We start from the raw sequence: 18,410 nt of genomic DNA on the forward strand, positions 1-18,410 counted from the left end.
GGTACAGCCAGGAGAGAGACGTAAACCCAATAAACCAGTTCAAGCTTCTCCAAAAAGTATCACCAGCCTTTTGACTCGAAAGCTTGTAAGCAGAGGTAGTAGCACCGTTGAACTGTGTTTTATGCCACGTACGTTTGGCGTGGCCAGGAGGGCACACGTGGTCTGGATATATCTTGGGTATTTACGTTGTGACGGAATGGTTTTCCTGTGGAATATTTTCAGCCCTAAGGCGCGCTATCTGGGAGTTTGAGTTTCACCGAAGTAGCTCTTATCAGTAGCCACAGCCGCAAAGGAAGCTTAAGTGTGGACATGCCCCCTGTATCGCTCACAGCCCATCCTAATAAAGCAGTCAAGCCAAACTGTTTGACGTGCCTGCTTTTGACCTTGTCCATCTCTGAGCGATATCTCTCGACTCTATCGCCTTCCTGCAGCTGACATACGATCCTGTCGCGACAATCTCTATTTGAAGCGAAATTTGAGTGTTACTGGTGCCTGGCGCCACCAGCACGTCAATCTACTTTTGCCCTTCATAAGCACGAGGACTGGACCTCGTTTCGTCACAAACCTTCCAAGACCCTGACTGCCACTTTCTGCGGCAACTCACGTGCAAAGCGTGTAAGTGCGACCTTTTCGCTCTTTCTGCGTGTAGTGGGCACGCTCTATTGACACAATTTTTATAACAATGCTCGTTTTGATAGAAGGGTGCAATATAACCGATTTAACCGAGTTCCCTCCTCATCAAATAACTTTGTGTTTAGTGCTCTTTGCCCATGTCGGCCTTGCGCCATTAAACTGAAACCATTATCTTCATCAGAAGGGTGCAATATGATAGGGGGTTGATATAACCACTCATCACGCCTGCGGTTTCTTCGCTTTGTGAGATATTACAAGCCCTCGCTAATATTTAAAACGGAAAAATAGTTTGCGCATTGTGATGTATAAAAGATGATCGCTGACGCTGCAAACGCAAGAAATCAGTTACTGTTTTTGCGGAACAAGAATATAGTTTCCCATAACTCTTCGCGGTTGTAAGTATCCCTAAAAACGCCCCTTGCATTTCCTTGGACCTTGCATTTCCTTGAATGCATAATATTTATTTTTTGTTTTCGCATAAACTATTAAATGCAACAATTGCCGTTTTGTAATTGTAAGCAAAGCAACCTAAAATATCCACAGTCGCTGGACAGATGTGCTTAGTGCTTAGGATAACAGGTAAAAGAATACTGCTGGCTCTTTCAGCCTAGACACATTTCGGTCGTGGTAGAATAAGATTAACTTCATTTTTATGAATAATAGAACCTAAGCCGTGTTTTGAATTGGAAGAAAAATCTACGTTAGATTTTGGATATGGCATTATGCTGTGGGGCGTCTCTGAAATTTTCTTAGGCTACACGAACTAACTTTACTTTTTTAGACATTTAACCGGAGCACCTCATGATGTGGCGTTCGGTTTGTTAATATACTAAACATGTTCCCCACCTTTCGAAGCATATGGTGATTCAGTTGGTCTTTTGTATTCGAGGTTCCACTTGTGTCGCTTAAGACTAAAACGTAGACACTACAATAACACCGCTGCGCAAAGCCAGCTTGAAATGCAAATGTAGTATTAATGTAACCACCTGCAATCAAATCTCAGGCAATGAAATGAAACATTGATAAATTGACGTCGTTATTAACGATAGTTCACATCATCTCCGACATACCTTCAACCCTGTTTCATGCAATGGCACATTTTTCATGTGTCTCGGCGAAAGCCTGTTTACAGCAGTCATTTCCAGCTCTAGTTTGGAGCTTTTGTCACTGCCGTGCTCGACCGGCCGAAGAAAATTGTGACGATATTTTGCATGAAAGGCGTAGGCCAACTACATGTCTCACAAACTGTAATAAATATTTACTTTTATTTAGTACGATTTATACTGGGATATTCTCGGCGTGCAATTACGTCTTGGACTAATATAAGCAGCGCAAAACCATGGTCTGTACACACACTTTGAAGGTATACAAATTTATTAACACATTTCTTGATTGATTGTAGGGTTTAACGCGCCGACGCAACGCAGGCGATGAGGCGCGCCGTAGTGGAGGGCTCCGGATTAATTTTGACCACCTGGGGATCTTTAACGTGCGCCGAAATCTCGTAGACACGGGCGTTTTTGCTTTTCGCCTCCATCAGAAAAGCGGCCGCCGCGGCCGGGAATCGAACCCGCGACCTCGTGCTCAGCAGCGCAACGCCTTAGCCACTAAGCCACCACGGCGGGTTAACACATTTCTTTCAGTTTAGCGAATCATTTCCCAAGTGTACCTAAAGTGAAATAATAGACCCTTTGCAAAATGGCCAAATCGTTGGCAGAAAATCAGCAAGCCACTCTGGCAACACTGTGCACCCGCTGCGCCGCCATTAGAAAGGAAGCTAAAAGGAAGCGAGCACAAAGTTTCTATGGAGTAGCTACCGTCCACCGTCCACATAATTGCATACGCGTCGTGGGGTAACAGACTCGTGAAGCCGTGGGCGAAAACGTGCAACCGCAACGGCGTTGCTACGACCTGCTTCCTTTCTAATGGCGTCGTCGCGTTCACCACCAGTGTGACCACTGCTGAATACTCCGTGTTGTCCGCCTTTTTGCAAAGGGTCTATAAATTCGCATATGTATTATTGGCATGTTTTTCAATATTTTCAGAAGGAACACACCGAGACAACAGTCATGACTGGGATAATCCTATGTTTTGTTCTGGTGAGTTGCCAGGCAATTGGTACAAAAATGTTCTTCAAGACATATCCACTTCAACGAATATTTAATAACTTGAAATCGCAAATCGAACCGTAAATTTCAAACGCACAACCTACCATAGTGTCTGCTGCGTAGATTTCCGCTATTTATTTGCTATTAAACTTCACCTGGTAATGCGTCCAAGCGATCAGCAAAGCAATGTAGAGCTCAGCATTCGTTTTATGAGTACACTAAACCTCAAAGTGCAGTTAGTACATTTTTGGTCTTTTATACAGTGAAAATATTTCGAAGAATTTTTAACAAAAAGTGGTATCAATTGCTCAATTCGAGTGTTGCCTAATCCATATCCCTCTACATTCAAAACGTTTTCTTGATTATTAACGAATCCACAACAAATCCTATTTATGACACTCAGCACCGTTACACTTAAACCTGACATGTCCCACTGCATCAGTGTCTTGATATACGGTGTTATCCACGCTTATGCTCTTTTTTTTCAGATATGCGCGTTCGTAGCGGACTCGCTTTCTGGTAAGTGGTCTCTCTACATTATAATATCTAACATATTAAACAACTACGCGTCAGCATCCGTTCAATCGTTTAGTTTCAGGGTAACTTTAGCTCTAAAAGAGCTTAACTATATGTTTGCTGCACCACACTATACCTGACTACAATCTACTCGAGAAACCTTTCATAATCGTCGTAAAATCGGCACAAGAGTGTTGTTTTTCCTTTACAGAGGGAGGGGTTGGTTCCGCAAAAAAAAAAAAAAAAAACATGTCGATTAGTTTTATTCTGGAACCATAGCTGCACTGCTACCCGCTTGGTTCTTGTCTTCCCTTCAACACTGGCAACACTAGCTATCGTTCTGCACGCATTACATATGCATTCTACCGAGAGAGTAATTTTAGACATATGGAAACGAAGAAATGTTGGTGTGTCTGCCTTTCTGTTTTTTTTTATTCCGCCATTTTGCCACAAGTTTATAGAACACTTGGAAAAATAGAAAATATATAGGCAAAGAGAAAACATTATTTACACATGTCAAAACATGATTAGGTAACTACCGGTAGCAGCATTCCTGTAATAAGTACTGCAAACACGCGATATAAAAGCCAAAAGAAAAGCAAAACTGCAATTACATGTCGTCGCGCTAAAGCACATGCACAGAATTGGTTACCGAAAAGATTGGGCCGGTAGTCCGAGCGAGAGAAAGCGGAGTTGTTAAAAGTCCCAATGTCATCTATAATGGGAGGAGCTAGACAGGACAGCAAGGACGTGCAGGATAGGTTGGGGAAAGTGGTGGGTGTGTCAAGTGGCATTCCTTGGGCGCCTCTGGGAACATGCAAATCAGGTGCGCGGCTTATGTCTGTAAAGATTTTGCGGATACCGAACCGTTTAGAGAGATTCGACATGGGCTACACATAATTGGCCTTTTTTAGCCGCAAAACACGATCTTTTATGGGCGAAAGAAGTCGAACTCGCCATACAAACACCAAGTATATATGTGGCTATTTTCCCTACGGCTCAAGCTCAACTGAATACCATTAAAAATAAGCGACACGCACGACCGTAGGCACGAAAACGTATATTCAGTTGTCTTTGTACAGCCTTACGTAAATTTCTCCCTCAAGCAAAACAAAGGACATCGCATCGAAACTTTGTGCCAAGCGTGTTTCGTCTTCTTTGATTGCCAGATTCAGGGAGGCAAAGAATTCAAGAAATAAGATGGATCATACATTCCGCTGATTTATATATTCTTATGCTTCATTCTGCCCAAAAATGTATACTCGATAATTGCTTTTTTCAACATGCATAGCAACCACGTTGCAAATTACCCTCAAATCAATACAGTGACAAAATTCCGAGGCGAGTACATTTGATTTACATTTATTATGGAGAACTTCTGCTGAGGGGGCCCTAATGGGCGATGTGCGACTAAATTGGTTAACCACCGTATTTTATTATCTGCCAGACCTACCAGAGTAAGTTAAAACAAGGAATCATAGTTTTTACGTCGTTTATGTTCCGCGAAAATATTTCATTGCTCCTGCGAAGTTCTTGGATACTCCTAGCGCGGATAGTTTTGAGACGTTGTTGGCAGGTATTTTTGTTCGAAAAACGAGAGGGGTGGTACGGATGAAGGTGAATGGTAACGTTTGTGTCGCGATGTTCTCTTAAAGTGTTAAATTTTCCTAATATTATTTATTGTGAATGTCTCATGGTGTTGTATATCTACCCGGTTCTTCGCCTTTATTGGCCAGTTTACATTTGAATCTTTTAGTTTTCTGGTATCTTGTTTTTGTATATGTAACCGAACCTTCATTTGACACCTCCCTCCGTTCTTCAGTTGCGCCGTTTCAGAAGATTAGATACTTCCTTGTCAAAAAATGGCCACTTCGAGTACGCAAGGTGTAGACGGCCAAAGGTAACCAATCTGAGTGCCGAGTATGTAATGATACTGAAATAAATTTGAGAAGACCAAGGTTTTTGCGTCCGTGGTAGGCCCGGCGAAATTGCCGATATTCTGCAGACAATCTTCCTAGACCAAAATAAACTCGAGACTGCCGCCTGCCGTTTGTGCAGTTACTGTAAAGTGGTTTACCTCCATCACCAGGACTTGTGATGGTGATGGTTTTCGACGCTTCGTTAACTGGGCCGCTCACGTTGAGAGCAGAAGCCATGAAGCCGCTACGCGCCCCCATCTGCATAAGGGGTGTTATTGGCGGTGAGATGTTTGAGTGGCGCCCCCTGGATCTGACGTCAGCTTAGGGACCCGCTCCGCTGTCGTCTGCTACACTCGCCCCGCTGCTACACCCGCGCCGCGGTCGTCCGGTTCTGACTGGCAGCAGTGCCTTTGCTAGAAATCGCCCGCTTTGATGCTTTGGTGCTTTAAAAAGCGTGTTAATTTCAAGCTTTGTCCCGCACAATTTTACAACACACGAGGAGCGAGAGAACGACTTTCAGAGAGCATCGCTCAGACAATCGCGTGTAACTCGCCCTCGTCCTATCTAGCGTATTTGCGAGTTTCAGCGCTCAGAGCTCCTCGATAAGTATTCAAAATGTGTATGCTTCCCTTAACTATTTCTGAGATGCTCTTATGAAGACTCAACAGTCTAATACCACGCATCAAGCAGCGGGTCGCACAGCAGGAAATAAAACGGGTGTTGTTCTTTCGTTGTTGTTAGATGGACGTTTTTTTTTTTTCTGTGCCCAATGCATTCATTTTCCTGCACCGTCCTAAACGTCCTAGGAGGTTTGGGGATGTTTGCGAGGCTCACAAAGTTCCTGTGAATATTCAATGCAATAAGATCTGTGTTACGGCGCAGATAACGTTGTCCACAGTACTCGAAGGCGGCTTTTGTGCACCTAATTTCTATCGAACCATCGATATCGTAACGAACTCGATCTTAACCCGAAAAGTTATGACATGATTACGGTGTTGAAAACTTGATATACTTGCTTACTAACGCAATAAATAGTATACATGCCAATTTTCAGTATAACACAATTCGAAACCAATGAATATGTCCAGACAGCTCTTTATTGTTTTCCAACCCATTTAGTCGCAAAGAACAAATCCTGGCCTACTCGGGATGACGTTCGGTGTATTGAAGAATGAATCTTACTCTCTCGTCTTGGACTGAGGAGCCTGCCCACTAACCAGCTCGATTTTACTATTTAAGTTTTCTCCTCCTCCCGGTCCTCCATCTCTTGAGTGCAGTTTTACTATAACGCCTATCTGAATATTGGGATGATATGGCTGTGGTAAATATACCGAAATATCCCTCCAAATCTGAACAAACATAGCCTTACTGTATGTTTGCCTTACGGGTTACTCGTTTTGCTCAATAAGCCTGCATACTGGTTAGAAGCCTGGTATAAAACCAGCACGCGCCTATACACACAGCAGGTTATTTGGAAATCAACCTACATAATTTGCGCCCCATAGTGCATGTCGGCACACTTTCATGCCGTGACAACGTAAAGTGACTTGATACAATAGTTTCGAGTGTTAGGCAAGATTGCCAAATCTGTTTTACCTTACATACGATTAGCTGGACTCGTAATGCCTTCTGCCAAAGGCGACAGCCCCGAGGGCCTGGAATTTGTTTTGGTCTTCCATTTTCGCTGTTGTCGGTTGTCAGCCTGCGGCTGTTACCTTTGTTCGAAAGACTGCTGAACACAGAGGCTGACGCCTAGCTCCGACTCTTCGCGCTCCGCACAGGACCAGCTTCGGAGCAATGCATGGGCGACGCCGGCAATGTTTTTTTCCGGAGCGGTATCAAAAACTAAACTTAAAATCACGCCTTGAGCTAGTTTACGCTGTTTTAAATGTTTTGTTACGAAAAAAAAGTTGCGCATTCGCGAGATCTGCTGCGGACAAGCACAAAATCTCAACCGCGCGCAAAGAAACAGCATAGAGAGCGAGCCCGAGTGAAGCAGACGACAAATGCGAGAATCCCTAAGCCGACGTCACGGAGGCGCGCTCCGCAGCGCCGCCCGTGGTCGCGCTCACCGCCAATAGCGGCAGTGACGGCGTGGCACCGTTTCTTTTTTGCTGCGTATTTGCTGATTACCATTCACTAGGATTTATTACAGGGGTGCAGTTAAAAAATTGAGAACGCTGTTTTTATCGGAACAAATTACCTATACCGGGAACGAGCTCGAAGGGACCGTGATGGTTTGCTCGTCTTATCACAAGTTAGTCTTTTCGGAAACCCTCGCAAATAAGACTCGCAATCACGACCAGATGCGCGCATGTGTCTTGCTTCAGGAATGCGAATCCAATAGATATTCGCTGAAGGAAAAATACAAAATATACTGAATACTGTCTGTGAGGGCTCATTCCTAGTTTTATCCAGTCCAAGCGGGGACGGAGAGCGTACACCCGCAACCCCAAGGAGAAGCGCAGCAGAGACACAGGGGGAACTTCTTGTTTTCTCTGCGGTGACGCGGTGGAACTCGCGACGCGATCCGACGCGAACTCCCATAATCCCGCTTAGAAACGGTATTGGTTGGGACCGCTGCTACGTTCGTGAGCAGGACGTCTTGGTTGTCGCTTCTTTTACTTTTTTATCATCTTATTTTTTCCCCTCTCTTCTCCAGAGCAGAGCGGCCACAAAACGGGCCCTCGCTGTGCTGTTTTCCTTTGTTCTGCCGCTGGCTCCGCGGGTGAAAAGGGTGGAAGAAGTGGTAGCTTATCTGCGCCTTTTTTTTCGCTCCCTCCCTTCTTCAGTGGCGCAAATTCGCTTCGCCTTGTGGTTTTCTTTTATTTTCCTTTGCTTCTGGTCACGTGAATTCCCCGCCGCACCCCGCCAAGACTGCCATGTTAGCTACCCAGAATAGCCAGCAGTGTTGGGCCGGCCGAACTTGTTCGTGTTACCCGAAGATCTCCTGGACGACTAGTCGCCTGAAGTGCTTTGTATTGAGTCTATTGAAAACTAAACAAACGTTCCCACGTTACGCATTAGAGAGAATTTGTTGTAACCAAGTCCGTAGTAGCGGGTGTTCACTGGATATGCTTTGGGGAGAGGCATGCTCGTTCGGGCCCTTCACCTCCCATCTGGGAAGGGTAGTGTATATAATAGTATTTTGAGATGCGTTGTGTGAGAGGATAAAGAAATTACAAATATTGATATGTGCGATAAAGAGTTCCGTAAGCAATTGCTCGGAAAAGATGTCGTATATACGGAACGTTCCTCTGAATCAGCAGCCCTGAATGTTTCTGGCTTTAACCCACAGCAATTTTTGCGCCTAGAATGCCTCCTCTACTCCGTCCCCGTGCTCATCCCCCCGCAAAGGAGGAATGATGAGTAACAAGAACTGAATCCAAGTCATTACAAAACTGCGGTATTGGACACACTGTTGGTGATCTATAAAGGTGGCTGCGACGATAATCTTTGCTGGTTCTAGTAAATCACCAATATTAGGGTGTGTCGTGTTGCTTATCTAACTGGCCGCCATAAAATGAGCTACAGAATGTTTACTATAGTCATAGTAGAGGGCAAGGAGTTTGAAAGGCGAATTTTAATGATTGCTTTCACGACGCCATGGCGAGCTAGAAATAAAGGTTAAGCGGGAGATGCTGGTTTAGAATGTCTGTTTAAACATACACGCTTGAAGCAGCGGACTATCTAAAATTATCCATTTAATGCTAGATGTGTGGGTTATTTTATTGAAATTAAAATCGTTAAAATTTACCGTAAAAGTGTGCACGAAAAATGTAATTGGTTGTTCGCTTTGGGCGCTCTGGAGCAATCTGGAAAGTGGTTGCGCTTTTGGGAGTTCGATTTTCAGCGCTAAATTATGTTAGGTTTGTCGCGTGAAAGCGACGACCTCAGACTCGATACTTCTCCAATAGCTCTGTCTCCGAACTGGGAGCTCCGCTGAAGTCTGGGGGCCAGGGAATTACGGAACACGAGCCGCCGCGTCGGCTACCCGCCAATAGCTAACTTTTGCAATTTCGCAGCCACCGTAACTAGGCTTAGCCAGCGGTTTGATTCGGGGTGTTTAGACGAACTGATGTTTCTTGCTTTTCACGCGAGAGCACTACCCGCACACAACAGGTGCACGGACGCAGCCCTAGATACCGCCATGCGGTGTGGCCGGGGACGAAAACTTGAAGGTTGCTTTGTACAGCTCCCGTTTTCAACTCCAAAGCGGAAACAAGGTTACACATTTGGGAAATGGGCGGATATAATGGCTAAAACTGGAACTAGAAATCCGCAACCCTGCCGCTTATAAAAGAAACCACGAAATTATGAGCTGTTTCCTACGCTTAAATATCGCTAGACGATTCCACCGGGTGCTGCTAACGCTTGTTGAACATGTTTAAAAACGGTACCACGGGCGCTTTGCCAATTGGGGCAATTAGGCAAGCCCATCCCACATCCTCACTCCAGAGGTCACTGCCATGCCGCAGCGCCACCAAAACAAAAACTAAGAAATCGGCGAGAAGCATTCGCTTTGGGAACGTTGTATCGCGCTCTCCTTTGGGGGGTGGTGCTGGAAGGGGGGGTCTCTGCATCGTTGTTTTCTGAACAACCAGATGAAAGCGCAGAAGCATGTGCAACATTAGATGGGAGACTACGACAAGCCCCAGGCCAAGACACAGAAAGAAAATCTGTCTTGTAAAAGTCACAATGAAACTACTTTCACGAAACCTAAACACCTTCCGGCTTGTAATAAACGGAAACACCATATAGTCGATTGGTTGGACAGATTAGTTGTGTTTTTTAAATACTCATCAATTCAGCGTTGTGCGTATCTACTTGTGTTTACGTACTGATTTAAGAAGATTGCCATTTACGAAGAGCTCAGTTTTTGGTCGTTTTCATAACGTGTTCAATTATCTAGATATTTTGTTTTCCACAATTTTTTGTTCATTGCTCACAAATCAATGTTATACGAAAAACAGATTATGATTTCTCATGTATTTATCTTTGTATTATCCGTAGGCGCCAAAAAAATAACGATATAAATTGGTAGATATAGAAAGTACCTGTGTTTCAGAGCTCAGATGATGTACTGAAATGCGGCTTTGCTGTGTTTCAAACTGCGGCCACACTTGTATTTACTACCACCACCGAGATTTGTTTCTCCGTTATACGGTTCCTCGAGGCGGTTGTTGGCTAAAATCGCTTGAGATATCCACTTTTACCAAGTTGTATGGTGACGCAACTTGCACTTCTTTTTCTTTGTAATTTATAATTTATGCTGCAGACATTAATGAACGTCCACTCTAAAATGGCCATGATTCAAAATATACCAAAACTTGAAGTCCGATTTTAAATGTGGCTCACGCTAGGTGTTCACCTTGCACTTCAGCCACTCACTCGCCTGGGTTCAACGACGTTTTTTTAAATTATTTTATCTATCAGCCTCGACCGGCCAGACAGACTGCCAGCGGCGCCGGCTTCAGGAGCAACACGCTACAGGCAACTTGACGGGCCTTTTGGTTCCCGAGTGCGACGAACACGGTGAATATCTTCCGATTCAGTGCTTCGGAGCGACCACTCGAGGCCGCCGTTTTTGTGCCTGCTATGATCGCGAATTCGGCCAAATAAAGGCACCATCCTTGAACCTGGTCTCCTGTGCCTGCATTCGCCAGCACCATGACTGGGAGCACGCCGAAGGTAAGCTCCTGTTATTTGTGAAATAGCTTTTAGCACACGGAAATGCTTGTTACCTGTCCGCAATCCCCAGCCAGCCGCACTAATTTGTTGTATGTCCACTTGGCTTGTGCGTGCCTGTCGGCTTTGGTACTCGCTTCCTTATTATCTCAAGCTTCTAACATCTGCACTAGCGCTTAAAAAAACGTTTGTACTGTGAGATATGTCACAAATTGGTACACGCTTATAACGCTTGAAAATAATCATTACACTTTGCATCACAATTTCGAGATTTTGATTTTACGCAATCAAGGTAAAATTTGCACGTGGTGTTTAATTAAATTTTCATCTGTGGCTATTATTGGCGTAACAACGCCATTTCAGGTAGGGACGAGAAGTTTGAAACTATGGGTCACTTGGTAGCAGATAACGTGTCAGGTTTGGAAGGATGTTACCATTCCCTCCAGCTTAGGTTCACGGAAGCGTTGTACATTCCTCGGCCGCTTAAGCATCCAATTTTCACCTACCAAACATTTCAACACCCAGCAATTAAATGTACACATCAGCATGTACAAAATAAACTGCGGAATAAATTTCTAATATGAAAAGCTTAAATTGCGTACAGTAATTTAAAAAAAATTCCACGCATGCTCACGAAGACGTACCCACAGAGTCACGCAAGCGCGCGTACACAGGCACAGAGACCAACTCTTAGTACAGGGCCCTCTGGCAACAATCGAACCGCTCCTGTTATCATCTACAACAGTTACATTTTATACAGTGAAAGCAAAGCATATACTATTCACACTCCTCACTACGAGAAATACCACATTGCGTTCCACATGCAATTATTCTTTGCAGTCACTAAAAGCGGAATTGTGCTTTGTTCCGAACTCCTTCGGAAATCCTCACGCCACTTTTCCCTTATATCTCAGTGTGCGACTTAGATGACTTATGTATGGTAACTGCACTCTTCATAATAAATAAAAGAGGCAATATACATAATAATTTAACAATAACAATATAAAACAATATAACAATATCTACAAGTATATACAATATTATATGTAATAACAAAATATTGTGACAATAATAAAGAAAACAAAATAAATGCAACTTGTTTAGGGTAGCTTTCTCTTACCAGGCCTCCACACGCTCGGTAGAATGGGATTCGGCCTCGTGAGTGTTGAATTGGGCTCAAGTGTTGAATTAGGGCCTCCCTTCCCCATGCGGCCTTCAGCCATCCCTTTGAATAAATGTTCGTTTGTTTGTTTGTTTGGCTCAAGTGTGGAATTTTGTTAAATTTAAATGTCCGTAATTTTGAAGATGTAAACAGTTTCAAGTGGGATTTTAGTTAGGTGCAGTTAATTTACTTCATACTGGGGTCGAGGTGAGAGAGGAGGCAATGACATTTGATAGCAACGTTTTATAACTATGCAGGCATGATTGGATAGGGAAATTAACATATCTCGACGAAATCAAGGGCATAATCACGCTCAGGAAGAACATGTAGACTATTGTCATAATGAATACTCTTAAAACACGTTTGGGGCTGATTACCATTCAACTATGTCCCACAGTTTTACCCTCCTAAATTCCGCTTTGTCCGAGCCTAAATCTACCCTAATAAATGCGTGAAAAAAAACCATTTCGACGTACACAGCTGCATCAATACCCAAATGCCTGAGGGTAAATGTGTTTTCAGTTCACCCATACAACGTTCCATTACTACAAACAAAACCGAGTTTAAGGCATTGTGAAATATTCCTTTTTCATAATAAACAGAAAGCGAAAAATCTATTCTTGACAATTTTAACATTGCAATAATGACGCTGCCACCCGACACAGTTTACGCCTTTAAATGAACGACTCAGTTTTAGTGGTGCTGCTGTTTATATAATAGGCACTTTCATCCACGAGAGGTAGGAGAATTTGCGGCTCTTTAGGTCTAAACATTGTTATCCCGTACCTTCAGAAACTTGTTCCGCATCTTAGATTATGAAGCAAGACGCTTTCTGTGGTCGTGGGTAATATTCAAAGATTACAACTATTATATTGCGCAATGAAGCACGTAGAGATAACACTTCGCACGCACCATTTGTATGATATATACAATATGACATAAACCACCTCAAATGCACTTTATTTAGAGGGCGTTTAACACACCTTTAAAATCTATTCCTTTTTTGTCAAAATTATCTACGATAATCTATAACTTACTTTGGCTAGGCCACACAGACAATATATCAACGGCTTGTATATAGAGTACCTTTCTGCTCACCTTCTGCACGTTGTACCAGGGCTCTCTCCAGTTAAATGGGTTTTAAAAAGTTGGGTAGATTTCACAGGCCTCTAACCTGCTTTACGAGAACTGCCCATTCTGATGTTGAAATTTCCAGCTTTCAAATTTCTACAAGTGGAGATTGTGTCCAAAACATCAAACGCTTCTGCGGAGCGCGAATCAAGAATACAGGTTTCCGGCTTCAAATATTACCCTGAGTGCAACGTTTGACCAGAAAATGAGCATAAACTGATACGGTGCCTTTTGGGAGGAATAAGACCTTAAGGTTTCACACATTTATACTCCATTGTTCCATGAGCGTCTTTGCAAGTAGACGTAAAACTCGGTTTCTTCATCTCTCGTTGTGCAATACAAGTAAACAACCGAGTTCAAAGAGAGAGGTTGCATCCTCATTTTTATATGAAGGGGGTATCTTGGCTCTTTTGTCAGCAAATACACAACAAAAAGAATTTTATATCACTCGGCTTTTCAAATAAAATCCGTGTTTAACGAAGTGCGCAGATTTTCAAAAAGTGGAGCGATAGAGCTTCCTGGGCCAACTCCCTAAGGGTACTAATAAACCTATGCGAATTTATGAAAACTGACTGCCCAATGAATTCTCCCCTTGTCATTGGGGTTGAAACTGCCTGCGCGTAACTACTGAGCTCATTATGATTGATTATGTGTACGACGTGACTGTTTCTAGGGTTCCGCCATTCCTCCCTTTCTTACGATTTCTTTGAGACTTAACTTCTCGAGTAGGGCATATTCAGCGGGATTGGTGTAAAAGCTTGGTGCTTTCCTTAGTGTGTTATTAGAAGCAGCTTGCATTATTAGGCACGCTACAGGCTAGGCAGTTACCAGAGTCGGTTAGCACAGAACATTTAGGAGAAGTTTGAATGTGCATTTACCCATTTTAGTTCCTGTGGCTGCTCACGGTACCTAAATGTGGTATCATCGGGGTCAATAATGGTTTACTCCATACGAACAAGAGCTTCCGCGGAAACAAGATTATGACATCCCATGCCTGTTCGATTGCATGCTCCCCTTGAAATAGGTAAAGGGCATTCTGGGGTATCCGTATGTAGCACCCTGTTGCCAGCAGAGGCGAAGCTTGCAATTTCCGGGTTAACTCATAATAGATTTCAACAGCGTCTTTTAGTAATTCACTTAACTCTGAGCCGAAAGAGAAGAATCAATATTCCACGGTGGGCAACAAGTGCTCCGAAGTTTAAAATATTTTGTCCTTTCACTACTCTTCATGCGAGTGATAGTGCTCTGTGAAACAAAGCCCTTGCTTGATCATTCCCGGTCTTCATTTACCAGCTGAGTGGTTTAGGCCAAACATTGTCCGTCCGTCACAACAAAAAAAACTGTCGTTGATTACTGTGCCATAGGAATATGTAAAACACGAAAGTAAAATCTGCAGCTAAATCTGCAGCTCAGCATGAATTAAGGGTCGGTGGCGGTCTTGTGGGTGTGCTTGGCGAGTGACGTCCTGCTTGGGGGTCGCTTCGGCAATGGTGTGCTGGCTTAATTTCCGTGATAGATATGACTTCAGTGAAATCGTCGTGTATACTGGCCAAAAACACTCTCCTGTTAAAATATAAAAACCCGGAAACGAACTACCCTAAGTATAGTTTACTCTTTAGTACTAAAGGTTGCTTCCCCGAAAGAATGCCCCGTGTGCAGGGGTGCGCCTTTACAGGCCGCTTGCGTCGTTGTACTGGCGTCACTTCTGTGATTTCTGTGACGGCAGGGAAATCTGTTTTTTTTTTAGGAATAAACCACTTTCGCGTTAAAAAATGGTGGAGTGCGAAGGAAAGGTGAGAGGAGAGGAGGAGCACGTTAACAGGTTGGAAGTGCGAGCCTCGCGAAGAATATCTGTCCAGGGAGTTCCGGAAATCGAACCCGAGACATTTATGCCTCGAAACCGGCCACGCAACCACTGGGCTACCCCAAAGGCCCGAGGGGTACTCACGTAGAAGGGGCGAGGAATATTAACATCTGCCGCCAAATATAACATAAAAACAAAAATACACCTCCCATGGTCGGAACCAAAGTGGGGTCCCTCGCGTTACGAAGCACGCAGCTATCCGATAGAGCCGTCATCCCATTCCGGCCGAGAGATTTGTTTTTATGTTCGTAGCGCTGGCGTTGGCTTTTTACTTCAACTGAGGTCTCAGAGAGCTAACGCGAACCACTTTGGGAGCGATGTGAAAGCCTGCGGACTAAACTATCCGGTCTTGCAAGTCATTGAGAACTTTCGCCGGCAAGTCCGGAAATTAATGCAGATGCAATAGCCAGGGTATTTCGACGAAAGGGGAGGGGTAGCCAATTGAGCCGTTTGTCTAGCCTGGTACCCCTACTGCTAGCTGCGCCATTTTTTTTATTACTGATTTACTGATTGTAGGGTTTAACGCGCCGACGGAACGCAGGAGATGAGGCGCGCCGTAGTGGAGGGCTCCGGATTAATTTTGACCACCTGGGGATCTTTATCGTGCGCCGAAATCTCGTACGCACGGGCGTTTTTGCTTTTCGCCTCCATCAGAAAAGCGGCCGCCGCGGCCGGGAATCGAACCCGCGACCTTGTGCTCAGCAGCGGAACGCCTTAGCCACTGAGCCACCGCGGCGGGTGTAATTTTTTTTATTAGTTCATTCACACTCCGAATTTTTCAGACACTTTGAGAGTGAAGTCCTTAGCACTGCTTTTCATGTTAATGAGTTGTACAAGGAGCACCTATACCGGTCGAAGCACATGGTCCTTCCATTCAATAAACCTGTGGCGAGGAGATAAAATGATTCTTTAGAAACACGAGGCGATAAGCATTCAACACTACAAACCCGGCTGTTACACGTAAACAACCCCAAAATAAAGTCGTACCATGTGCATCGAGTGCAGGCGGCATTACTACAAACCAGGGGCGTACGCAGTGGCGTTGTTGCGATGTTAGTACAGCTCCCGAAATGTTATAAGTGGCACATTCCCCTCCCCTTCTTTGGGCCTATCTTCTGCAGATGCTTTTTACACATTGTGTAATCATTTAAATTAAAACGAGAGCAATATAAAAAAGATGGTATTGTTTGTGCACAGACTGCCTTGTTAATTTTATTGGATGGTTATAACCGTCCATCCAAAAAATTTTTTGCTACGCAACTTTCAATGCATAGCGGCCGCACTGCCTGGTGTAAAACGTTGGCGTTATCTATTTCTTTCCTCCGCCGCGTTGTTTTAATATGACATAAACTGACAGCTACAGGCTTCACATCAAATATAATTATCGACATGAAGAGATGGACAGAGGCACCTCTCATTCTCACGTGAAACTGCGATCGACCTGAGTAGTAAGGTTTTGGCGTTGAATGAACAAATTTACTCTGTGGTTTTGCGTTAAGAGCTTGCGTTCTCTTCTGGCGCATGCGCGCTTCAAACATGCACGGGTCGTGTACCAGCAAGTTATGGGTAGGAGCGTAGATATGGGGCGGGAGTGAGTGGAGAGCTTTTATTATGTGTTCTCTGTAACAGAAAGTGCCCGTGTTCAGAAAACGCACATGAAAAATCAATTCATTTAAAGCACAAGAGCGAAAGCTGGCAACACAGGTTGCTAGAACTTAGCTATATACCAGATACATAGGTGGGACTGCAAGCCCGTCTTAAATGTGCATTCAAATATGATCGCATGAAATCCTGTGGCGTAACAAAGGAGATTGTAGTACATGCAGGAGCTTATTGTAATGCAACGGCGTGTTGTGTAATCATAAGAACTAAATTTGCGACAGAATGATTCATGCAGGCGAACACAATTTTTTAGATTTTGAGTATTTTTTACAACAAGTAATAATTTTTTTCTGTTGATTTTGCAGCTTCCGCAAGAGGAAACGAACCTCACTGCAACTTAACTTCAGGAGAGTTTAAACCAGTTCAGTGCAGCCCCACTCACCACTGGTGCGTGAATACAACATCCGGAGAGCCCGTCGGAGAGCACATGGCTGGTGGTTGCTCCGGCAATCTTTCCAGTGTAACTTGCGGGATCGACGGGACTCACCATGGCCACGCCTCTCACCACGATGATTCTGCCCATGGAGGAAGCTCCTCTCACCACGGTCACACATCCGGTCATGGTGACTCAACGCACCACAGCGGCGCTTCTCATGACGCTGGATCCGGGCACCATGACCACCATTCGTAATAAGGAAACTGAGCTGGAGACACCATCTGAAGAGAATGTCTTCCACCATTACCCCTCGCACCTATTGGAAAGACACAGCTCTTTCGCATGTACAACAGTTACTACTGGAATGTTGAATAAACTGAATTCACGGTGTTTGCTGTGAAGTCCGCGTTGTGCACTTCACTGATAATTTTTCCATAACCGGGATATACCTCATCAATCTTTAGTTCTTTGTGTACTTTCTAGCACAACAGAGCTGTACAGTCCTCCCTTGTTGCTACTCATAATAGGCATTAGTACTGTTATATTATTAGGAAGTTTTAAACTTCTCGCTTTAAGTATGTGAAAATTCATATTATAATAATAATTGTTAATGAAATCGCATTGCAACGTTACCAATTTTCAAACTAAAGCATATTTGTGATATTGAGCTGCCTAAGCAACATGAATATCGTAAAAGAAATTGTGGCGTTTATTCCACGAGTATTCTTAAATATCAGCAAGTCGGAATTTCGACCCAATTGCGGGAATGTAATTGTACTCAAACGTCCTTACCAAGCTGTAATTCGATGAACAGAAAAGAAAGTGTTTACACAGTTTCTTGGTTCGCGTAGCAAAAACTACAACAGAAAATACTTCTGAGTAATATTCTTCGTATAACAAAATATTCTAAACCGTTTCTTTATATCCTATGAACCTAATATTACAGACGCCTTTTGAAACCTCGCAATTATACTCAGTTTTAAATACACTTAACATACAGTCTAAATACGGACATATACGGTACGGTAGAGCTCGAGCACTAGGTCCGTACACTCGAGTGTGGCGGCCATGAAGACACAAAAACAAAGTCGTCGTTCTGAGACCTTCGATGCGCAACTTGGTTTGGTAACCTTATGTGGGACATAAGGCAATCTAAAAGGCGGGAATGGTCTTACAATGAGGTTTTCAATTTTAGAATGGCTCCACACGTTGCAGGAATAGAAAGTTTATTTTACGGCGCACAAAGCGTCCTGACGTTGTGTTAAATCGGAACCCCAAGAACGCCATGCAATAGCTTCATATGAATCTCTTGAAAATTTTTACCTTGAGGCTTGAGCACATGGCCCTCTTT

The 18,410-nt window shown here is 43.8% G+C and overlaps 1 protein-coding gene across 1 annotated transcript; it reads left to right on the forward strand.

Moving 5' to 3' along the window:
* Positions 1-480: 480 nt before the first annotated feature.
* On the forward strand, positions 481-17,460 carry LOC144148668 (U20-hexatoxin-Hi1a-like). The gene is made up of 5 exons (XM_077680186.1): positions 481-615; positions 2,679-2,732; positions 3,230-3,260; positions 10,613-10,867; positions 16,989-17,460. The coding sequence occupies exons 2-5, from the start codon at positions 2,703-2,705 to the stop codon at positions 17,312-17,314; spliced, it is 642 nt and encodes a 213-aa protein (XP_077536312.1). The 5' UTR covers positions 481-615; positions 2,679-2,702; the 3' UTR covers positions 17,315-17,460.
* The last annotated feature ends 950 nt before the right edge of the window (positions 17,461-18,410 follow it).

Source organism: Haemaphysalis longicornis, unplaced genomic scaffold, assembly GCF_048455015.1.
Source record: "Haemaphysalis longicornis isolate Haplotype H1 unplaced genomic scaffold, Haemaphysalis longicornis Haplotype H1 scaffold_8, whole genome shotgun sequence".
NCBI lineage: Eukaryota > Metazoa > Arthropoda > Arachnida > Ixodida > Ixodidae > Haemaphysalis > Haemaphysalis longicornis.

Bases quoted from the DNA above. Each gene is read 5' to 3' on its own strand.
- LOC144148668 (XM_077680186.1), top strand. From the start codon at position 2,703: ATGACTGGGATAATCCTATGTTTTGTTCTG. The intron at 3,261-10,612 runs GTAAGTGGTCTC...TTTATCTATCAG, and splicing joins CGTAGCGGACTCGCTTTCTG to CCTCGACCGGCCAGACAGAC. The intron at 10,868-16,988 runs GTAAGCTCCTGT...TTGATTTTGCAG, and splicing joins TGACTGGGAGCACGCCGAAG to CTTCCGCAAGAGGAAACGAA.